The following is a 25028-nucleotide window of genomic DNA, read 5'->3' as shown; positions in this document are numbered from 1 at the left end:
TTGCAAAAGAGGGCACATGTTCAGCCCATGCGAGTGTGCAATTTGGAGTGTTGGGCCTTTACAACAATTATATATTATCTTATGATGACATTAGGAAAAACCCTAATGCAAATAAAATAATTCATACTTGAGTGGAATTTTTTATTCCATACATGCATCAGAAGCAAGAAAAAAGATCTAAAAGATCTAAAATTTCGCCCAGATATGGAGCTTTTGATAAGCTTTGCAAAACTCTTTTCTTTTTAAGACCTTTTCCCAGACAACAATTTTGTTTCACATGACTTATGTCATGACTCTATTTTGAAAAGAGTTTGCATTGGAAATAGTAAAGTAGAAGACTTACTAGGCTCAATGCCTGAATGAGGAACTCACTAATGGAAGCAAGGACCCCCTTTTGGGCTGTGACTGTAGATCCTCTCCAAATAAAATCGTAGGTCTAAAAGTTTGGGTAGAGGAAAATGACAAGATGTGGCTCGTGGTCTGGTCCCACGGATGGCGCCAATGAAGAAGCATGTCCTGAGCGGGTCGGTACTTCTACGGTGATGGATATGAACCTGGACACATCTCGTGTTCTCCGCCCGAATCTTAGACCTGCAAACAAGAAGAAGAGAGAAAAACAGGGATGTAGAGACGACCGGTAGGGGAAGAATCCCCTATTTCCAGCTACTAAAGTGTTTGCCCATATTCGATGCCCCTAATAAGGAGGTGGAGACCTCCTTATATAGGAGATATGGGAAACCCTAACCTCAATGGGCCAGGCCCAGTTAAGGGTTGTTTCTACAAGCCCACAACCTAGTGTAGTATATAAACTACAACGCGCTGGGCTTCACGGGTTAGTACGCAATAATAATAATATTAATATGCAAGGCGATAAATAACGTGCATCCATTTGGGCCGTGTCAAGTACCTTACCTCATCATTATACAAAGTTAGAAACCAAATCTATAACTTCCTAAAGTTAAATATAAAAACTTACACAATATTACTTTTCTCTATATATATGGATGTCACACCAAGCTGCCTATTTGCACATCAAATCTTAGTTTTATATATGCTGTGTATAGCTGTCTTTTTCAATTTCCAAAGAATCTATGATTCACATCATGTGGTCACTTTATTTACGCCACGTATAGGCCTATATGCGACGTATTTAAAGTGTGGTTTTTTTAACAAACATTTTTATTCAATATTTATTGTTTTAGCAAACTTTTATAATAAGTAATTTAAAAAAAAATAAAAACCATTGTTAAGTATTCTATCGTATAATATAATATAGGTCTCGTATAGGCCTATGGATGTAATATCGTATCATATAATGTAGCCCAAACCAAGGGTAAAATGGTATTTTTGCACCTTCATATACGCAGCGTATATAATGTAGCCCAAACCAAGGGTAAAATGGTATTTTTGCACCTTCATATACGCCGCGTATAGGTCTATACGCGGCGCGACGTATATAAAGGGTGGGTTTTTTAGAAACGTTTTTATACATTATTTATCGATTTAGCAAAGTTCTATAATAAGTAATTTAATAAAATAAGTAAATAAAAAACATTGTTAAGTATCGTATAGTATAGTATACATCTCGTATAGGTTTCGTATAGCCCTCGTATAGGCCTATGGATGTAGCATCGTATCATATAGTGTAGTATAAGTCTCGTATAGGCCTAGATGTGTAGCATAGTATGATATCTTATCGTATCGGATAGTGTAATATAAGTCTTGTATAGGTCCCCTATAGGTCTTGTATATGCCTACAGGCCTATACGGGACCTAAACTACACTTATAGTCCTGTATGGGACCTATACTACACTTTTAGGCCTATACGAGTGTTGTATCTTATCCTATAATATCGTATTGTATTGTTTGCTATCGTATCGTATAGTGTAGTATAAGTCTCGTATAGGTCTTGTATAAGCCTATAGGCCTATACGGGATCTAAACTACACTTATAGTCCTATAAGGGATCTATACCAGGGGCGGATCTAGGCCACTTTTGTGGGTCCCAAATAGGAAAAATTAGTGAGAACCTCGTATGATTTGGAAAAAAGTTAGCGAGAATTAGTGAGAATCTACTAAAAGGAATACAATGAAAAAAGTTCTTAGATCCGCCACTAACCTATACTACACCTATAGGCCTCTATGGGTGTTGTAACATATCGTATAAGTCTCGTATTGGTCCCCTATAGGTATTGTATATATGCCTGGAGGCCTATACGGGCCCTAAACCACACCTATAGTCCTATACGAGACATATACTATACCTATAGACCTATACTAGTGTTGTATCGTATCGTAACGTATAGTATAAATCTCATATAGATCCCCTGTAGGTCATGTATATACCTACTATACTATACTATACTACACATATACGAGACTTAAGTTATATCACGGTATACGATACTACATCTATACGAGGTCAATAAGAGGCCTATATGGGACCTATACTACACTATACAATACAATACGATATCACACTTATATGCTTATACGAGGTCAATACAGGACCTATACTACACCTATACGATACGACATTTGTAATAAAGTATAAAATGATTAATGTTATTTTTTATTTATTTAAAATAGAATTTTAAAAGGATTAATATTGTATAAAATGTTTATAAAAAAAACTGTTATAAATACTGATTTTTATGCGGTACATAAAGCCTAAAATGTACAAATAGAAACTTTAGTGTTTGTGCTAATAGTTTCACCCTATATATAAGGGTAAAGGGTATGGTTCAATCACTTAGGTGTTTGAGTTATTTTCTAGCTAATAATTCCATGCCATGTCAAGTCCTAATTTCACTCCCTATTTTGCACTCAATCATTGACAATGGTTCAAACACCTAGATAGTGGTAAAGAATTAAAAAAAAAAATTGTGATTGTTTGAAAGGGGTTGAGACCCACCGTTAAACCCCACTCTCTCCTAAGGAGTCACCGAAATCACCACTCACCGATTTGAAACCGGCAATCGTTCCCCGTACGGCAAACTTGGTCCCCGCCATGACTCCCCGCCATGATACCCTCCATCCTAAAGCCGGCCTTTGTTGGCTTGGTCTTATAATTTGCTGATAACTTCAACAGTCAACCATACGACTTATTCCAGTCTCCTCCTGACAACAACCACACGTCAACAAGATCTTGTCTTCATCGATGGCATGTAATAAACTCCCGCCAAACACGCACATTCCTCCATCCCACGTCTTTTCCCTTAACAAAACAACCTTTTACAACCATGCAAACAAACCAATGTAACATGCGCTAACTCCACCGGTTTTATCAACCACCACCACCACCCCCACATCGCCGCCCGTTGGTTGAAGAAGATAAAGAAACAACAAGGATCTCATCAGGGTTTTGCTTTGTCTGTTCTGGTGATTCTTGAATAAATATTGTGTTTGGTTTCAAGATTTTTGAATTTTTGGGAAAAAAAAGGGTGGTGAGAAAGGATGAATCTTTTGTGGAAAGATCCTGGGATTCCTACCGATTCGTTCTATGAGGTTAGAGCTGAATGCACCGATGTTCCGAAAACCAAGTTTAAGATCAAGGTGAGAATTTTCTTTTGTTCAAAGTTTTGATCGTTTGGATTCTCTTTTCAACTTTTGGTTTAGCATTTATGATGGCTTTTTGGAATTTTGGTGATTTTAGATAATAATAATAATGGTCTTTAGGGAGGGGATAGAACATGTTTATGTATATAGAAACATTAGCAATTTAGATCACCATGTGGAATGTGACCTTTTATGTTCAGATAGATTCAAGCAAATGAGAATCGCCACAAGCCACAACCTGGGACGGACCTAAGTGTCAGCGTGGGTGGGCGGGCACCCCTTGGAAAAAAAATTAGTGTATTTTTAGGCAAAAAAACCTGAACGCATCCCTTGAAAAAAATGCTTGAACCACTCACCCGTACCCCTAACAAATAATTCTTGGGTCCGCCACAACTGAGGAAAGATCTACTTTGGTGATTTTTGTTTTCCTAAAGTGTTTTGGGTATTATATCGATTATGGATACAACTAAGCGTGGTTGAGTGGGAGCAATCCCAGATTGGTGACCTCCTGGAAAGTCTCCATTCGGGCAACAAAAAAACAAATCCGTGAGCTCCTTGTGGGCGTAACTAACAATATTGGTTGGTATGAAGGGTCGGTAGTTTTGTATGTGGGCGATTGGAGAACTTTGTATATGAAATTGATACCATAATTATGAGTAAGGTGTGTATTAATTTAGGATGAAAGCCCTATAAAAATTTGGTGCTAGTAGTTTTTAAATCTCAATCTGTGTTCATTGCTCTTTTCTTCATCATTTATATATGGTTTCATGAAGCTTATAGTTAGTTCCTGATATATTTATTCAGTCTGGCAAGACCCTTAGTGTAAGGAAGTGGAAATCTGCATTCAGTCCTGAAGGCCATCTTGATATAGGTCAGACCCTTGGTCGAATTTATCGTGGGGTAAGTTCTATATATGTCGTTTTTTGATTACTAATACATGTAACATTTATATGCTGTTTATTATTTCAAATTTACTTATTTTGGTTCATGAATATTATTGATAAATCAGGGGATACATCCAACAATTAGAGGAGAGGTATGGGAATTTCTACTCGGTTGTTTTGATCCAAAAAGCACATATGAGGAAAGAAACGAGATTAGACTAACCCGAAGGTAGTTTTTGTGTTACCAAATTCTTCTTTCTGATTTTTTCACTACTTTTAAGCATAATTATGTATAAAAAAGTCGATATTAAAGTGTTCGCATGTCAACCCAACTCCACAATGCCATTTCAAGCCAAACCTGTTGGACCCGTTACCCAACCCGTCCAACTCACACACGCATACAAAGATAACCTAGAGTTCAAAGTTGTTCACCGTAATGAATCGAAGAAAATTGATATTTTCTCAATGATTTTAGAGAAGAGTACGTACGGCTAAAAGAACTATGCACATATATGTTCCCTCTTGTTGGAAGTGGCAAGCTTATCACTGCTCCAGTCATAACAGAAGACGGTTCTCCAACCCAAGATCCTGTTGCCCTTCTACAAGCAAACCCCGAAACGCTTATGACACCAACAACTCAAGCAACAAGTAATGTTCCTTTTCGCAGACTCAATAGTCGTTTCATCACTTAATGCTTACTAATGTAGTAAGTTGCATATTTGTACAGTTGGTTCAGATTCAGCTACGTCTTGTCCTAAGGAGGAAGACAAGAAGATAATCCAATGGAAACTTAACCTACATCAAATAGGTTGATATATAATAAATTTCAAGTTGTCAACACATACTTCAACTTAATCAAGCAATTTTTCATCACCTTGTAACCTTTGGTTTATGCATTTTATATGTTAGGTCTTGATGTGGTTCGCACGGACAGGACACTCGTATTTTATGAAAAACAGGAGAATTTATCTAAACTTTGGGATGTTCTTTCTGTCTATGCTTGGTTTGATAAAGAAGTCGGCTATGGTCAAGGTGGATTTTAAATCTTAATTATATCAAAATCTTTTTTTTTAAATACATAATTACTTGCAACTGTGTAAGATTTTGATTTTGGTTTTATGAGTTTTACATTTGTTATTATTTTCAAATAGGGATGAGTGATCTTTGTTCTCCCATGATTATGCTTCTTGAAGATGAAGCAGACGCGTTTTGGTGCTTTGAACGTCTAATGCGCAGATTGGTAACTATGCAAACTCTTGCTGCATTGTTTTCTGCTAAAGTTATAACATTTGGTTGGTTTTCAATAATTAAACTTAAATGTGATTTCTCTACGTGTTGAAGCGAGGGAACTTCAAATGCGTAGGAAGTTCTGTGGGGGTGGAGTCACAGCTTTGCAATTTAGCAAATGTTATTCAAGTTGTTGACCCGAAACTTCATAAGCATTTGGGTATTTTCCAATTACCGATTATTTATGTTTTCTTATTATTTTTTAATTCCAATAAAGCATGCTAACTGAAATGATATGGTTCATGAACACAGACTACATAGGTGGTGGTGATTATCTATTTGCATTCCGGATGCTTATGGTGTTATTCAAACGAGAAGTTTCTTTTGGTGATTCGTTGTACTTATGGGAGGTAATGTTAATAACCTTGATTCATTTGTCACGGGTTAGTCAAAACATGGATTTTATTAGTATGTGCCAAAATGGGTTTGATCGGGTCTGGTTGGGTTGGTCCAACCAGACACTTTATTTCTTTTTTATTTTGTCATGGATATATATATATATATGATTACAAAACAACATAAGTATATTAATAATCTAAAGTTTTTTTTTAATTACTATTACAAAGATATTTACAATGTTTGGACATTTGAATACATTTTAGATGACTTTCAATCCGTTTGGGACGCTTGACCAATTTGACTTGTTACCTTTCTTATTAAATTTTTTAGCTTAACCCATATAAGTTGGTCTAAAAATTATAATGAATAATGGTTTTTAAACAGATGATGTGGGCTTTGGAGTATGATCCAGATCTATACACTTTGTATGAGGAATCTGATTCCGACAAGCCCGAAGATGCTAAAGGAAAACCAAAATCATCGCGCCAATGTGGAAAATATGAAAGAGAATACTTGAGAAGTGGGGCCAAAAATGGAGAGCCGCTCCCCATTTCTGTGTTTCTTGTCGCGAGCGTGCTCAAGGAGAAAAGTGTCAAATTGCTCACCGAAGCCAAGGGACTCGACGATGTTGTCAAGGTCAATCTTATTCAAAATTACATAGAAAAAATATGTTCCATAAACATTTTCATGATGTAGATTGGTGTCTTTACTTGATTTTTTTGCAGATATTGAATGACACTTCGGGTAATCTGGATGCTAGAAAATCTTGCTCGGGTGCTATGAAACTTCACAAAAAGTATCTGAAAAAGGTATATTTGTCTGAACTTTAATACCAAGCAAGTGGGTTGGTTAATGGGTCAAAAGTCAAAACGGACTGTCTTTCAATATAGGTCAAAATGGGCTGGGTCAGGTCAGGTCGGGTTGACGTATAAACACTTATTTGTCCATCTTAATATTTTTTTTTATAAATTTTGATTATGTTTACTATGATTACAATACAAACATACTATAATGACAATAATAGTTCAAACATTTATTTAGGAGGTTGTGTTCTTTAAATATACACTTTGGATGTCTTTCAACATGTTTGATATGTTTCCCTTTTAACTAAATGTTTTTTTTCACTTGACCCGTGCGATATTAAACATAACCAACCAAATCAACAAGTGATAAGTAATTGGGACGGCATGACGAACATTGATTCTTGTGGGGTGTTGCAGGTGAAGATGGAGAAGCCAGCTTCATGAATGAGGCTTTGAAAGATCAACAAAAAGAAGACCAATGTCGTATTATGTATGAGTGTATAATTCTTTTAGTAGACAATGTGCATAAACCATTAACATATATACGTGATTCTTTTTCTTTCTTGAGCTTCAATGAATTTATCTTTTCAAACACTTTAGTTGGCTGAGTTTTGAGTCGATGGTCTCTTGCCCTAGTGCTATAACGCTACGGTTTCGAGTTGCATGAAGTAGGCAATAGATGAATATAAAGAATAATTACTATTATATTCGTTGTATTTTTTTATATTAAAACCTAAACTTGTATTTTCTGAAAAAATTTCATGCATGTAAAATAAGTAAAAGTTGACTATAAAGAAAATATGACTCTAGATTTCTAGGCTTTAATGGACCGGACATGATATAGATTTAAATTTATGTTTTGAGTGAGAATTTGAGCTGCAACTTGAGGCCCACATGATATAGATTTTAATTTTGTTTTTTCAATGAGAGTTTGAGTTGCCCATAAATATTCATGCAATGATGGAACAGTATGCCACTATCTATTATTTATTGACCCAAATAACGCTGGGCCCAGCATTTCACCAAATTCTTATTTTGGGCTCGCAGCTCACCCATCAATAGCTCAATCTTAGAGATGGCAAAAAAAAAAAAAAAAAAAAAAAAAAAAAAGTAAAATGTCATTTTCGTCTATCAAGTTTGACCGCTTTCGTCCAAATGTTTGTTTTTTCGCATCTGGATATAAAAGGTTTGAAATCTTGCCATTTCATCCAACTCGTTAATTTTATCCAATGTTTTAACATTAAGTCAAGGATATTTTCGTCATTTTAGATATTTTTTAATTAAATAAACCTTCTTTATTTGGAAATACCTCTGACTTAATGTTAAAAAAAATTGGATGAAGTTAACGAGTTAGATGAAAATGACAAGATTTCAAACCTTTTGGATCCAGATGTGAAAAAACAAATCTTTGAACAAAAGTCATAAAGCTGGTTAAACCTTAGGGACGAAAATGACATTTTACTCAAAAAAGGCATGGATTTCCAAACAGGTTTGTAACCTGATACAACGTTGTAAACCGGTTTGCCTCAACCCAGTTCCAGCCTGACCCAACCCGTGGGGCCCTGTACCGGTGCTGCATTCCGAAAAAGAAACAGGTTCCGGCCCGAACCGGTTTGGATATCGACAAAAAACCGGTTTGGCCAGTTTATAGCCATTTGAATTAATTAGCCGTTAGTTTACCATTGGAGGTCAAATATAGCTATTTTTTTTCAAAAGAAATTTACACTTTGTCCCCCATAAGTTAGTATGAAGGCCGTACCTATAGACTTTAAAGGTTAGGCAAGCACCCATTGCCATCAAATAATATGGGCCACCAATTTTTTAAAAACCTTTTATATAGAATACGTGTATTAGTGTATCATTCCCAAATAAGCTAAACAAGAACTGTATTTATTGCAAGGCCCAACTAAAAAACCAATTTTCGAATAAGAAAGACCCAATCCTAATTCCAATTCCAAGCATATGTGGTTCGTTTTTAATTTAGACCACCATCGTCATTCTCGCTAACTAACTGTAACGCCATGCGTGCTCATTTCACTTAATGGCGTCGTTAATTAGGGAGAAATTTGATGCGAAATTAGGGGAAATTAATGGTGTTTCAAGGATAATCCAGGTTAGTTAACGGCTATTTTTTAGTAATATTTATATATTGTGATATACTATGATGCGTGTTAGTGTATATATGTTTTAGGTATATATTTTAAGCCCTTTTTACACTTTAGCCAAGTTTTAAATTTATAAAACACGATATTTATTAACACTAAACACACATATGGGCAAGTGCACCCATCGTGGACGTAGTATAGTGTTGGTAAGATACCGAGGTCGTCCAAGGACACAAGAGCTTTTAGTACCGGTTTATCCTCAACGTCTAATCAAATCAAAATGTTAGGAAAAGATTTTTTAAACTAAGAAAATAAAACTAACTAAATACTGAAAAATAAAATAAAAATAAAAACAGATAGACAAGATGAATCACTTGGATCCGACTCGTGTGTTAGTATAACCTTTGATTATTTTCGCACTTTTGCACTTGTTTAAGAGATTATCTTAGTTATTGTAGTAGGCCCCTCTTTTAAAGGCGACGTTACCCTCAACACAGTAGTTTGAGTCAGCAAGGATACAATCCTAAAGGGTCGGATTATTGAAAGATAATTAATTAAGTTATTAATGCAAATTATGGTAGGCCCCTCTTTTGGAGGTGACGTTACCCTCGACTAAGTAGTCTGAGTCAGCAGGGATACAGTCCTAAATAGCCGGGTTATAGTATTAATAGTAGTTAACTTATGAGGGGATCAAAGAGTTTGGACCCCCGCCATCCAATACCTTTGGGTATTGAAGGAGGTCCTACTAAATTTGACCCAGGTCCCTTGCAGGACCTCTAAACGCTGAACAAGGGCAAGACCTTTACCAAACCGTTCCCTTAACCCCCGACCAGGTAGCCAACATACCTCCATATAGACCGTGGAGATATGAATGGTGAAAATCTTTTATTTTATATAGACAGTAAAATAATGCCAAGACACCACGGACAAACGATAAGTAAGAATCACCTTCAACATAAGAAACTAGTTATTAAAGTCATTAATACAAAACCAATTAAGAAGTGCAAAAGATTAAAAATAAAAAGTATTATACTAAACACTTGTCTTCACCAAGTGATGTAAGAGAGTTAGGCAAACATGGCCTTGATTGTCAAGAACTCTTACGATCAATCTTGGATCCCGAGACGACTCACACACTCTATGATGGACAATGGATGATGGTGGTGGATGATGGTGTTGTGATGGTGGTGGGTGGTGAATGAAGTGTGAGAGAGGTGGTGTGCTAAGGGATGAGTTGCAATGGCTCCAAGCACTCCTATTTATAGGTTGAACAGAAGCCTGGGCACGGCCCCGTGCCCGTCTGACACTATCTCTCTTCATTAATTGTAATTTGCAATTACAATTAATGCGCCTGCAGTACTTTGGCCACACCCACGTGTTCACTGGGCACGGCCCCGTGGTGAGCAATAGAAGCTTCTACAGGTTTGTCTTTTCTGCTGCTTCTTGGGCACGGCCCCGTGCTCGCTGAGCACGGGGCGTGTTCAGTCTTCTGCCCTCTCTGTTTTGCTTGGGAGGATGCTGTCGAGGGGTCGGGCAGTCCACTTTTGTTCCCTTTCTAGTATTTATGTTAGATTTAGCTGTCTTTTTCCTTTTTTTGTTAATTTGAGCTCATTTAATCCCGAAAATACAAAAGGAAGACAAAAACATACTTTTTCCAACATTAGTACTTAAAAAGGGTTAGTTTTATGCCTCATTTGATGTAATTTATATGTTGCATTTTACACACATCAAATATCCCCACACTTGAATCTTTGCTTGTCCTCAAGCAAAATTCTTTAATATGTGGCTTACACTCCCAAATGGAATGGGTAGAAGAGAAGGTTTTGGGCTTGTCATAGAGTGTCGGGAATTTCCAAGATTGTTTAGGTTTTATTTTTACTTATTTACAATCCTATTCATCATGATTTATTAAAAACTTTTCATAAGGTAAATTATTTATTAAGGCATAACATACCTTTTTAAAATTTCATTTATATACTGTCACACCCTGGCTTTGCGGAAGCGTGGTTAATCTGGTGTGACTTCTTAATACCATAGCTTAATCATAACAAAGCTATATGAAAGTAAAACCATGCAAGATCATCCATTGATTAAGTTTCAAAATAAAAGTACCACAACATTGTTTTAAAGTACCGACACATGCAACGGAAATTACAACCTACTAACATAAAAACGTTGTTCAGAACTCAAAACCACAACCATAAAGTAGACGTAGTTTAAAAGCGGTGGCTCGTCCAGGAAAGAGCCACGACCCCTAAACTTGGATGACCTTATTTCTTTTACGCAGCGAGAAAACGTATCATACCATGCCAAATCCTTAATTACCTGAAATACATGTAAGTTGGAAAAATCAACAAAAATTGTTGAGCAAGTTCATGTGTAGTGAGTAAGTAAAAACCTTTGAAAGTATAAAATCCTGGTATGTAGCAAATAAGGAAAAAGAGATCACCAATGGTTTGCAAGGCCATTGATATGTGTGAAATGCAAGTAGGAAGGCTCAAACCTAGCAGACTTATGCGCTGGGTACAAAGTCATCCCGAGGTCTGTTATGCTGGGCCTGGGACTGGGCTCGCTACACCCAAATAGATCTATCGCTCCTACCCCTCGGTCCTACCCTGAGGATTAATGACCTCAAGTTTCCGCCTACCCAGTTCACATGATCTAAATAACAACCCTCCTTACGCTAACCATACCATATAAGAAATATTCGTAAACATAGTAACATGTATTTCACCCCCGCAGATTAGAAAACTGAAAACAGTTAAGAGAAAAGGGGGACATGAACTCACAGTCGGTGCGTCTCTACCAAGTATACTCCAAATCAAGCAGCTGTGCAACGACCTACATGTACTAACTCTATTAGACGGACGGCCGTGCCTTAGCTTTATAGTTTAAGTTCTTGGGAAATAGTTAGACAACTATTTCGTGTTTACTTTTCGTATATACTTGGTAGTTAATCTCCTTCCCAAGGATGGGGGATTTAATACATGTGTGCTCGAAATATATTAAGTCTTACTTAATATATATTTATTTCTAATCCCAAAATATAAATATTTTTCTCAAAAATATTATATTTTCATTTCACATAATTTTCCCAAAAATAATACGTTGACAAAATACGCGTTCATAATTATTCCGGTAAAATGCATAAGTTACGTTTTAGCCATCAAGTGGTAATAATAATTACCGATGTAACTTATATATTTATTGTGAAAGCGTTCGTATTATTTTGGATTCGTTAACGTTTGAAAATATTATTTTTACTCTAAAAATAATATTTATGTATTTTTCACAAAATAATCATAAACACGCATCATGTGATTTATGAAAAATATATATATATTTAAATATATATTTACTAAGTTTTATTTTGTGAAATCCCACCTCCGATAATTTTGTAAATAAATTCGTGGCGAAACTTATATTTTGAAAATATGTTGAAAAGTATTTCTAACACTTATAGTGAAAATAATTCTAAGTGTTAGGTTTTTAGAAAAATTTCGCCAGAGTTTCCTCTGTAACCGGAGGTGGCCACGCTTTCAAGCGTATCATTTTCTTTTACAAATCAATTCAACAATTTTCTTTGTTCGATCAAATCAATATTCAACATAATAAACGAGTTAACAAGTATGTAAATCGCATAAATCACACGAACTTGTAGTTTTTCTAAAATTATAGTGTAAATCTCCTTACTTTTAGCGGATCATTATATAAAGCAATCCGATCCCGTAAAAACCTCGTTTTTAGAGAAAATCCGTCTTTACAACTTCTCGTCATTTTTACAAAAAAATGTTATTTTGTTGAAACTTTTGTGCTACACAAGTGCTTACACACTTGTGTGTTCTAAAAATCATATTTGTATGTGTAAGATCCGTTTTTAGAAAACATGATTTTCTTGACACTCGGTTCTTTGAAAATACCATTTGTAGATACGTAGATCCGCTAGTTTTAAACACTATTTTACAAGTAAAACGCTTTTACACAAGTTCATGATTGTGTGTGGTAGAGTTTCACTTTTTAACCCTTGTTTCATTCAAAGCAACCTTATGTCATGATCCATGATCATGACCAACCCGGGTTAAATGATGATCCGAGCTACCACAACATAGATCGGGTCCAAATAACCACACAAAATAAATACTACAACATTTACACAACTTGTAAGCTTTTAACCATCATTATTCATGTTTTTAGTAAACTTTAAAGCTTCATCTTGCAAGATTTCGAGTTTTAATCGTTACACAACATATTAACCACTTCAAATTAGTTCAAGTAAGGGATTTAAGCATCATACCACTAGCTCGAGGCTAGGGAAGAATCTAAGCGCAAAATGAGAGGATAAAAGCTAGAGAAAGAGGTCCTTCGAGCTCCGAGTGCACCAAGCCTCCTAATACGGGATCCTTGATGCTTGTATATACTTGGAATGTGATGAACAAAATCGAAAATGGATGGGTGTATATGGGGGGTGTTTGGCCGTAAGTTGTAGAGCAAAAGAGAGAGATGTGTGTTCTTGTGTTGTTGTGACAAATGATCTTATGTGCATTCTCAAGTTACTTATAGACAATTGTGGGATTAATAACCAATGGATCACATGTCATTTAGATATTAGACACAAAGAAATAAAATAATCTAAATTGTACAAGGTGTGTCCCCCTCTAGTTGGGGACGGTTAGGAAGGGGGGGGGGTTCTAGTTGGATTTTAACTAGTTAGTTGGTTATTAGTTAAGTTAAGTAGTTAACCCGGTTAGTTGTGTGTAGTGTTTTATAGCGGGTGTTAGGGCATTCAGGGACCCTAACTGGTTCAGAAAAAGGTAAATAATGTTAATGGCAATACTTTCATGTTCTGGGTATAGTCCGGTTGTTTGGTTGGATAGTAATCCGTTAAAGTGCTTAACAAAGCTTTTAAGTGTCGTTAATACCCTTTTTAGTGACACAACTTATTCCCGACACTTTGGAAAGTGTCTAGTAATATTTTTCTCATGTTTTGGCACTTTATTAGTTAACCAAATGCTGAATTTTTGGTTACTGTGCTGAATTTTGTGCTTAGTGTACGTTTTAGGCACATCCGATCACTGTAACTTATTCCTAGAGACGCAGTTCTACAACCCTTGTATCCCTACACTCATTACTAGTGTAGTAAAACATTTTTGGCTCATACAGGCCTTAGAGGCAGTGTCTGCCTGATGCTGACTATAACAGCACATTCAATAGGTTATCCGTTCATTGTGCTACTGTGCTTTTGGTGCATCAAGGTTGTCACTAAGGTGCTGTAAGCAAAACATGGAGTGACAGCAAGTAAAGTATGATGTAAGTAAGTACATGTATCAGCATTCAAGTAGCAGTCTATCCATAAATTCAAGTAAGCACAGTAATTAAGCAGTAATCAATTATTAATTAGGTCGTCCGGAAACCTGGTTTAGTGAGGGTTGTCACATTCTTCCCCCGTTAGAAAAATTTCGTCCTCGAAATTTGTACTACCTTAACTCCTTATGGTCACGTCACACATGTATACAATTAACATCGAGGTAGATAGTCATCAAACCACACTTGGTGGGTCCAAGAATATTTAACAATCCGCACCCTAGGGTTTAGAAGGTAGGTGCTCTTAGCAGTTGATGTCAGAAGTACAGATCGTACTTTACGTATAACCTAATGCATTCCAGCTAGCAGGGGTCCACAAGAGAGGAATTTTCAACCAATAAGATCCTCAAATGACCGATCGCAGTCTCCCAGCGAGTTTTCACGAAACATAACACCCTCTATATATATTCAGAAATTATCAACTCAAATGAAATGGTAAAGTGATCTGTCAACTCCCGAGTAGCCGAGTGGCAAGGTTTAGTACGTTTGAACATTTTGAACTGTGAGGATACACCAAATGAATACAGACGAAGCTGGTGTATTCTTGCTTGAATTGTAGTTGCATCTGAAATATTTAGATGACAAGTCAACAAAAGTTTATGTATTTTGCGTGGAATGGTTGACCATGATTAGCAAAGGTCGCAAGTTGGTAATGACACCACAAGGTATCGCAATGACAAGATTTGAAATAGCGGTGACTGAACGAAATCACCGAGTTTGAAACCAGTTGAAGGCGTATCGAAACAACCGGAAGATGAGATTGAGTACTGCAAGGCGTTTGCTTGAATACGAAAGAATCGTTAGGGGGTACACCATGATATGAAATGATTTTATGTACCTTTCGACTCAGCACGTGAGTGTATTAAGAGTGATTTAGTTGCGATAAAGAAAACGGATTTAGGGCAAGTTGTCAAATAATCAATTAAATCCGTGTACGAAGTGAGTAGTCAGATAAGCGCAAGCTTCAGTTCTGTGAAAGTATCACAGTAAGGTATAGAAATCTATCAACGATTTAGTGGAGTCATAGACCAAATAAGTCTACTACGATCCGAAACAAAAGAATCTGTGCCAAGGTATTAGAATATGATGCTCTCGATACATCATATGGTGTCTGAAATCAAATATGTGAACTGGATAAGTTTAAGCAGTTGAACCTAGCTTCAACGTAACCAAACAATAAACGTACACATCAACAAGGAAATCTTGACATGATAGCAAACATGTAACTTGAAAGAAGGTAGTTTCAAAAAGGGTGCTGTCTTGACAACAAAAGAGTCAACAATGACAAAAATATAGGTCATTCGAATCACAAACTAGGATTTAGATTCGAAGATGTAATAGCTGAACATTCATGAAGCGTTTATTCGAAATGAAACCGCATGCGTAGCAAATGGTGCATGGGTTATATATGGATTTTCAAGTAATGAAACGATACGTTCTTACTAAAACGAAGAAGTGACCGAATATATGAAGCAAACGTGCATTCGCTCTCAGCGAAGGAAATCAACGCGATGCACTACTTGAGGGGAGCAGAAATACAAATTTCTACTTGTTAGAAGTGAAAGTGAAAACTTCGACGGAAGAAAATTCAAGTACTTTCGGGTTCGTTAACTGCAATGACAAGTTGGTCAAGTTAATGATGTTTGATTGAGTTGACAGATATGGTTCCTAGATGTAAGGCTTCTAATCTTTCTGGATTCCGCACCTCGTGTGAATCTGGTTTATACATTGTGTAGGAAGCAGCATTTTGTTTATGTTTAAGCACAATCATTGTCCCACAATTTTATCCTGGTATATTCCCTGAATTTCTCTGCTGACGATGTTCGATCGTCGATCAGTCGTGCGGTAGCAGTTGGATTCTCCCAGTCAGTCGTGTAAGGAGTCCGCTAATTTTTAGCAAGAGTCACTGACTCTGGTGGGTTAGCTCGTTCGGTTCCTGGTAGCTGATGTTTTCTTGAAAATCACCATCCTTCTTTTTGACGAGCAGATATGGGGTTTTTCCCAACAAGGGATTTTGGTCTGATATCTTCCTTCTCCATCAACTTCTGAAACTTCACTATCAATCCTTGCATTCCCAAAGGTGTAAGTCGTTGAGGGGGTATTGACTGCAGGTACGACGTTGGGAATTTATCTGATGCGAACGGGATTAGCCGTGGGAGAGAACATACGGGCAAATCCTCGGGGGAAACCTTAGGGCATTTTGTTGTACTAAGGAGATCCTCATGCGTAGTTCTTCGGCTCCTCCTGTCCCCGACATGGGCCAAGAGACAACACATTCTTTATGCGACACCCTTCATGCCTTCATGCAATTTGTAGTTTGTAGAGGCGTATCTTTCCTCATGAGTTATAATTGCTTCGTTGCTCGACTCCGGGACGCGGGTAACGATTCTCCGCTTGGTTGCTCGATCGCGGGTTCATCCTAGTTACTATGTCGAGGTCGTTTATTAACTAGCCTCATTAATAGAGGGTCGTCTAACTTGCTCTTTACTAATCTAAAAAGATTCCTAAATTCATGTGATGCGAGACAATGGTCGGCACCGTTATCAAATAACGTGAATGCAAGACTTTGGGTTGACAAAGAACGTACCAGTGACCATATCTGGATCCTGGCAGGCTTTACTAGCTCCGGTGTTGGATGCTCCTTCATGGTCTTGGTTAATCTCTCTTGGGCAATCCTTTCCAAGGTGCCCCATATCACCGCAGTTACAACCTTCCTTTCCTCTTTTCGTCTCCAGCCAACACGTTTCCCTGTCGTGTCCCTTCTTACCACAGTTGTCACACTTCCTATTACCGCATTTCCCGTTATGATGGCGCTGGCATACTTCACACTTAGGTAGATTACCCAGGTACATCTTTCCCTTTTTGGCCCTTCTCCTTTCTTTTGCCTGATCACCTCCCTGAAATTTACCAAGCTTTCTTTTGTTCTTTCCAGATGTCTCCACTGGTGTTTCCTTCTTCTCGTCCGGGATCGAAAGTTTCACCAGCCTAAGTGCTTCCTTAGTGAGTTCCAGTCCTATCACATGGGCAATCACGGGGGATGGTGGCGTTGATACCATCATCAAGCTCAAGGCTTGAGGTGTCAGTTCCCAAATGGATTGCTCCATTCTCTTCAACTCGGGTTCCACTAGGTGCGGAACGACTCGCGACAAATCGTAAAGCCTTTTCACGTGCTTCACCACATCTGGACCTTCCTTCTGTAGCTCCCAGAACTCTAGTTCCAACCCTTGGATATCCTTCTGAGAACAGTACTCCTTACGCATTATTTCTTTCAGCTCGCTCCACGGCATCGCATAAGCTACAGCCTCGTCCAACTCTCGAACCTTACGGTCCCACCATAACAGAGCTCCATCTTGTAGCAATCCGGAAATGTACGGGACTTGCTGCTCTGGCGTGCAACCACTCATTCGCACAACGGCATCCACATTGTCAGCCCATTTTACAAATGCTATGGCACCTCCCGTGCCACCGAAATTCGGAGGGTTGCATTCTAGGAAAAACTGGTAGGTACACCCTGTATCCAAGAATTCATCATCACAATAGGTATTAGCAGGACACTTTAGGGACTTTCCAACGTATTGTAATGTGTCTCAAGTGACTTAAACATTACCGTTAGGTAGGTCTCTCCCCGAGGCACCTTCGCCATGTTGGTAGCGAAGAACCTCATGCCGAGCTCTGACTCGAGAGGCGTGCGCTAACCATTCTGCCTCAGTCAGTCGGGTGATCTCTTGATGCGACATCTTCTAGGAAGAAGTTCATGTTAGTTAGGTCTCTTCTATTCAGGGAACATAAATAGTTGTTTGGAACACATGTATCACACATGTTTAAGTCATTATATTACACATCACGCAATTCATCAAGCAAGTAATTGGGATCATGTTTACCGAAAGTATATCAAACATACACGTGTTTCTCAGTCATAGCACATTCCCATTACATTGGTATCACGTCTTATGATTAGGTTTTCATTATACGGGTAAGCACATTGCATCAAAATCATAACGTTCGTACGTAATTTGAGGGTTTCGTTAAATAAAAGTATAGCAAGTAAACTTGTAGTATCAAAATTTTAGTACGCGCATAAGCGTTACTGATCGCATTTAGCAATGACATGGCGACTGAGCTTTCGTTGATTATTGGCCATAATGTTTTAGCACATGCTTTATGACAATTGGTTTCCATCGTTTTCCGGCTACAATTTCATTGTCTTACAAAATGTATCACATTATCAGGGCCACCGGGTCTCCCTACCCTTGCCCAACAAGTATATTAGCATATCTAAATTGCGTAGTCAGACGTGGTCCTCACATATCTCCACGATCTTGGGGTCTCTACCCAATCGTAACGCAATCTGCGTTATCCAGATATCAACATTTCTGGTAACTAAGGTGGGGGAGGAAAGAAAAGTAACTATCGATATGCTTGAATTCCTCCGCGACTTGTATGTTCCTTGAAGTAGTCAACTGATTTGCCGCTGAATGGTAAAAGGAACGATCATCAAAAATCCTAGGGACGGTAGAATATCAGAGGTTAAGAGCATAAAAGGGATTCTGACGTACGTGGCGGATTAAGGCATGCTGGTGTAGGACGTGGTGTTTTACTCAAAGTTTTCAGACAATTTGCTGTCTTGTGATGTAGACCCTTAACTCATGTTTTTTTTAGTTATGTAATGTTTTGCATTTGAAGTTGCCTTTCGAGGTGTCAGCTCAAGCTTCAACGTTCCGCGACTCATATCCTTAACTTGCAGTTGATGTTATAGGAGCAACTTATCCTGTGTGTGTTTTTCATGATGTGAGAAATGATAAGGGTTCATAGTTAGCATAGTGCATTTGTAGGCACCATCCAATTGGCTTATCGAGCGTTGTAGTGGTGAATGTAGCAAGTGGTGCGGCCTGGAGCATCTCTACTAGGCGCGGGTACGTCCTGACGGAGAGTGTTAGGCACGATGGCGCAACGGGCGTCGTTCTTCACCAGGAAAAACGAACCTTTCCACAAATGAGGGGGGGGGGTTGCCTGATGCAGATAGATATAAGAGGTGCAACGTCTGGCAGACTGAAAAGAAACAGGATCGTGATCAAGTATAGGGGTAGGTTCAGCAGGCGTAATATCAAGCCGTCTCAATGGTGTAGTAGCTGGCTCAAGTACAGGCTCCGGTCATGTAGCGGTGTGGTGAGTATCAGTGGTGAGTGTGGGAAACAAAGGTGCATCCATAGGAACTGGAACAGGGGCTGAAATAGGAGTAACAAGGAAGTGTCACAGGAAACTCCAAAGGTGGGTAACTACGGTCATCGTCTATCCACCCACTTCAGGTGTGTGCGCGTATCGAGAATCAACTTGGGCCGCAAGAAGCGCATGATTGAACTGTATAGGCACAGAGTCAGGAAAAGGGGCAATAACAGGATTAGCAGGAATATTAGCAATGTGAGGGGCATCAACATGAGCATCAACAGCAATGACATGATCGTCCTCCAACAACGGAGCATCCACAGGGTGATCATCGATAGATGGGTCAGCAGTTACGGGCTCAATAACGGGTGCGTCAGCATGAACTGGGTCATGCTCGAATGCAGGGTCTAGGGCGGCTACCTGCTCAGGGGCCATGGCAGGCTCGGGATCATCAACGGCCATCTCAAAATCAAACTCATGGTCGATAGGATCAACTGGGTCTACTGGGTCGACTGGATTCTCCATTGGCTGATCCATAGGTACAAACTCTATATCCTGATCGGGGTCGAATCCCGGGGGAAAAACAGGATCGGAATCCTCCACATCATCATAGTCAAAAGCAAAACTAGGAATAGGGGCAACAGAGGATGCCTGGTTAGGATCTGAACCATGTGAAAAGTGCTGTGTGCTCAGAGTGTGGGAAGGTGCGGATGCCACAGACTCAAAGGAGTCTGGGACCGGAGAGTGTGCGGGCGACTCCTCTGCGGGAGCATCTGCGATTATCAGAAGATCGCCAGCAGGAAGAAGGGCCGCGTCCTGGATCTCATCCTCTAGAAGATCATCATCAATCAGATCAATATCGCCGTCAGCCTCGGCGTCAAGAAGTAAATTATACGCAGGATAAACGGCTAAGGGTATGGGAGCCGGAATCTCTACTAACGGTAGGTACTCAACGGGAGAGCCATCTGCGGGCTCACCAGCACCATCAGGTAGTGCGAAGGGCTGGAAGTCGTCCTCATCAGTGCTAGAAACGTCCGACGTGTGCACCTCGTGCTCTGAAGATGCTAGGTCATCTGATACTACAGGTATAGGTCCAGTGGTGTCCGAATCGCCGGTGCAGGGCGAGGCCATGTGTCTGTAACATAAACACAAATATGCACAAATAACCAGTCATACAATCAGGTAATCACATAAGTCACCCAGTAAGATATCACATAATTCTCCTAGTCCCACTAGCCTCCCAGTCTCCTAGACTGACATTCCAAATTCTCCCAGTCTCTAAGACTGCTCTATCATCTACCTCGACCTCTTAGGTCGAGCCTCGGCCTCCATGACCGAGCCTCGGCCTCCAAGACTGAGCCTACTCTTCCTAGTCTCACTAGCCATCTACCTCGATCTCTAAGATCGAGCCTCGGCCTCCAAGACCGAGCCTCAGCCTCCAAGACTGAGCCTAAAAATAAAAAATAAACATCTACCTCGATCTCTAAGATCGAGCCTCGGCCTCCAAGACCGAGCCTCAGCCTCCAAGGCTGAGCCTAATAATAATAAATAAAATGTGCTCAACATTTGTTTGTAAAAACGTTTTGGATCTGGACTTAAGTGGTATGCAGTAAAAATGTTTTCGTGAGAGCCCTAGTGATCATAGTCTAGACTCGAGAAGGAAACCTAGTTCGCTATGATCAGAGCTCTGATACCAAGCTGTCACACCCTGGCTTTGCGGAAGCGTGGTTAATCTGGTGTGACTTCTTAATACCATAGCTTAATCATAACAAAGTTATATGAAAGTAAAACCATGCAAGATCATCCATCGATTAAGTTTCAAAATAAAAGTACTACAACATTGTTTTAAAGTACCGACACATGCAACGGAAATTACAACCTACTAACATAAAAACGTTGTTCAGAACTCAAAACCACAACCATAAAGTAGACGTAGTTTAAAAGCGGTGGCTCGTCCAGGAAAGAGCCACGACCCCTAAACTTGGATGACCTTATTTCTTTTACGCAGCGAGAAAACGTATCATACCATGCCAAATCCTTAATTACCTGAAATACATGTTCATGTGTAGTGAGTAAGTAAAAACCTTTGTAAGTATAAAATCCTGGTATGTAGCAAATAAGGAAAAAGAGATCACCAATGGTTTGCAAGGCCATTGATATGTGTGAAATGCAAGTAGGAAGGCTCAAACCTAGCAGACTTATGCGCTGGGTACAAAGTCATCCCGAGGTCCGTTATGCTGGGCCTGGGACTGGGCTCGCTACACCCAAATAGATCTATCGCTCCTGCCCCTCGGTCCTACCCTGAGGATTAATGACCTCAAGTTTCCGCCTACCCAGTTCACATGATCTAAATAACAACCCTCCTTACGCTAACCATACCATATAAGAAATATTCGTAAACATAGTAACATGTATTTCACCCCCGCAGTTTAGAAAACTGAAAACAGTTAAGAGAAAAGGGGGACATGAACTCACAGTCGGTGCGTCTCTACCAAGTATACTCCAAATCAAGCAGCTGTGCAACGACCTACATGTACTAACTCTATTAGACGGACGGCCGTGCCTTAGCTTTATAGTTTAAGTTCTTGGGAAATAGTTAGACAACTATTTCGTGTTTACTTTTCGTATATACTTGGTAGTTAATCTTCTTCCCAAGGATGGGGGATTTAATACATGTGTGCTCGAAATATATTAAGTCTTACTTAATATATATTTATTTCTAATCCCAAAATATAAATATTTTTCTCAAAAATATTATATTTTCATTTCACATAATTTTCCCAAAAATAATACGTTGACAAAATTCGCGTTCATAATTATTCCCGTAAAATGCGTAAGTTACGTTTTAGCCATCAAGTGGTAATAATAATTACCGATGTAACTTATATATTTATTGTGAAAGCGTTCGTATTATTTTGGATTCGTTAACGTTTGAAAATATTATTTTTACTCTAAAAATAATGTTTATGTATTTTTCACAAAATAATCATAAACACGCATCATGTGATTTATGAAAAATATATATATATATATATATATATATATATATATATATATATATTTAAATATATATTTACTAAGTTTTATTTTGTGAAATCCCACCTTCGATAATTTTGTAAATAAATTCGTGGCGAAATTTATATTTTGAAAATATGTCGAAAAGTATTTCTAACACTTATAGTGAAAATAATTCTAAGTGTTAGGTTTTAGAAAAATTTCGCCAGAGTTTCCTCTGTAACTGGAGGTGGCCACGCTTTCAAGCGTATCATTTTCTTTTATATATATATATATATATATATATATTTAAATATATATTTACTAAGTTTTATTTTGTGAAATCCCACCTTCGATAATTTTGTAAATAAATTCGTGGCGAAACTTATATTTTGAAAATATGTCGAAAAGTATTTCTAACACTTATAGTGAAAATAATTCTAAGTGTTAGGTTTTAGAAAAATTTCGCCAGAGTTTCCTCTGTAACTGGAGGTGGCCACGCTTTCAAGCGTATCATTTTCTTTTACAAATCAATTCAACAATTTTCTTTATTCGATCAAATCAATATTCAACATAATAAACTAGTTAACAAGTATGTAAATCGCATAAATCACACGAACTTGTAGTTTTTCTAAAATTATAGTGTAAATCTCCTTACTTTTAGCGGATCTTTATATAAAGCAATCCGATCCCGTAAAAACCTCGTTTTTAGAGAAAATCCGTCTTTACAACTTCTCGTCATTTTTACAAAAAAATGTTATTTTGTTGAAACTTTTGTGCTACACAAGTGCTTACACACTTGTGTGTTCTAAAAATCATATTTGTATGTGTAAGATCCGTTTTTAGAAAACATGATTTTCTTGACACTCGGTTCTTTGAAAATACCATTTGTAGATACGTAGATCCGCTAGTTTTAAACACTATTTTACAAGTAAAACGCTTTTACACAAGTTCATGATTGTGTGTGGTAGAGTTTCACTTTTTAACCCTTGTTTCATTCAAAGCAACCTTATGTCATGATCCATGATCATGACCAACCCGGGTTAAATGATGATCCGAGCTACCACAACATAGATCGGGTCCAAATAACCACACAAAATAAATACTACAACATTTACACAACTTGTAAGCTTTTAACCATCATTATTCATGTTTTTAGTAAACTTTAAAGCTTCCTCTTGCAAGATTTCGAGTTTTAATCGTTACACAACATATTAACCACTTCAAATTAGTTCAAGTAAGGGATTTAAGCATCATACCACTAGCTCGAGGCTAGGGAAGAATCTAAGCGCAAAATGAGAGGATAAAAGCTAGAGAAAGAGGTCCTTCGAGCTCCGAGTGCACCAAGCCTCCTAATACGGGATCCTTGATGCTTGTATATACTTGGAATGTGATGAACAAAATCGAAAATGGATGGGTGTATATGGGGGGTGTTTGGCCGTAAGTTGTAGAGCAAAAGAGAGAGATGTGTGTTCTTGTGTTGTTGTGACAAATGATCTTATGTGCATTCTCAAGTTACTTATAGACAATTGTGGGATTAATAACCAATGGATCACATGTCATTTAGATATTAGACACAAAGAAATAAAATAATCTAAATTGTACAAGGTGTGTCCCCCTCTAGTTGGGGACGGTTAGGAAGGGGGGGGGGTTCTAGTTGGATTTTAACTAGTTAGTTGGTTATTAGTTAAGTTAAGTAGTTAACCCGGTTAGTTGTGTGTAGTGTTTTATAGCGGGTGTTAGGGCATTCAGGGACCCTAACTGGTTCAGAAAAAGGTAAATAATGTTAATGGCAGTATTTTCATGTTCTGGGTATAGTCCGGTTGTTTGGTTGGATAGTAATCCGTTAAAGTGCTTAACAAAGCTTTTAAGTGTCGTTAATACCCTTTTTAGTGACACAACTTATTCCCGACACTTTGGAAAGTGTCTAGTAATATTTTTCTCATGTTTTGGCACTTTATTAGTTAACCAAATGCTGAATTTTTGGTTACTGTGCTGAATTTTGTGCTTAGTGTACGTTTTAGGCACATCCGATCACTGTAACTTATTCCTAGAGACGCAGTTCTACAACCCTTGTATCCCTACACTCATTACTAGTGTAGTAAAACATTTTTGGCTCATACAGGCCTTAGAGGCAGTGTCTGCCTGATGCTGACTATAACAGCACATTCAATAGGTTATCCGTTCATTGTGTTACTGTGCTTTTGGTGCATCAAGGTTGTCACTAAGGTGCTGTAAGCAAAACATGGAGTGACAGCAAGTAAAGTATGATGTAAGTAAGTATATGTATCAGCATTCAAGTAGCAATCTATCCATAAATTCAAGTAAGCACAGTAATTAAGCAGTAATCAATTATTAATTAGGTCGTCCGGAAACCTGGTTTAGTGAGGGTTGTCACATATACAGGTTCACATACCTCACGGGAGAAATCACTCACACTCGGCCGAAGGTGTATTTTTAGTGAATCACTCGAGAGCGGCATGGAACTTATTCCTACCATAGGCTTGCCAAGCAATCAATCCTCCTCCTTTTT

The 25028-nt window shown here is 38.2% G+C and overlaps 1 protein-coding gene across 1 annotated transcript; it reads left to right on the top strand.

Moving 5' to 3' along the window:
* Nucleotides 1-3151: 3151 nt before the first annotated feature.
* On the top strand, nucleotides 3152-7446 carry LOC110898930 (GTPase-activating protein GYP7). The gene is made up of 12 exons (XM_022145778.2): nucleotides 3152-3556; nucleotides 4364-4459; nucleotides 4569-4672; nucleotides 4919-5091; nucleotides 5171-5251; nucleotides 5353-5475; nucleotides 5595-5683; nucleotides 5785-5890; nucleotides 5983-6080; nucleotides 6454-6705; nucleotides 6795-6878; nucleotides 7290-7446. Exons 1-12 carry the CDS (start codon nucleotides 3458-3460, stop codon nucleotides 7314-7316), a joined length of 1332 nt encoding a protein of 443 aa, XP_022001470.1. The 5' UTR covers nucleotides 3152-3457; the 3' UTR covers nucleotides 7317-7446.
* Nucleotides 7447-25028: the final 17582 nt, after the last annotated feature.

The sequence above is a fragment of the Helianthus annuus genome, chromosome 13 (genome assembly GCF_002127325.2).
Source record: "Helianthus annuus cultivar XRQ/B chromosome 13, HanXRQr2.0-SUNRISE, whole genome shotgun sequence".
NCBI classification, from domain to species: Eukaryota; Viridiplantae; Streptophyta; class Magnoliopsida; order Asterales; family Asteraceae; genus Helianthus; species Helianthus annuus.
This window is presented reverse-complemented; position numbering and strand designations above follow the sequence as displayed.

Excerpts from the sequence above, each read along its gene's own strand:
- LOC110898930 (XM_022145778.2), top strand. The coding sequence starts at position 3,458 with ATGAATCTTTTGTGGAAAGATCCTGGGATTCCTACCGATTCGTTCTAT. Across the intron at positions 5,476-5,594 it reads AGAAGTCGGCTATGGTCAAG|GGATGAGTGATCTTTGTTCT; the intron begins GTGGATTTTAAA and ends ATTTTCAAATAG. Across the intron at positions 5,684-5,784 it reads AACGTCTAATGCGCAGATTG|CGAGGGAACTTCAAATGCGT; the intron begins GTAACTATGCAA and ends TACGTGTTGAAG.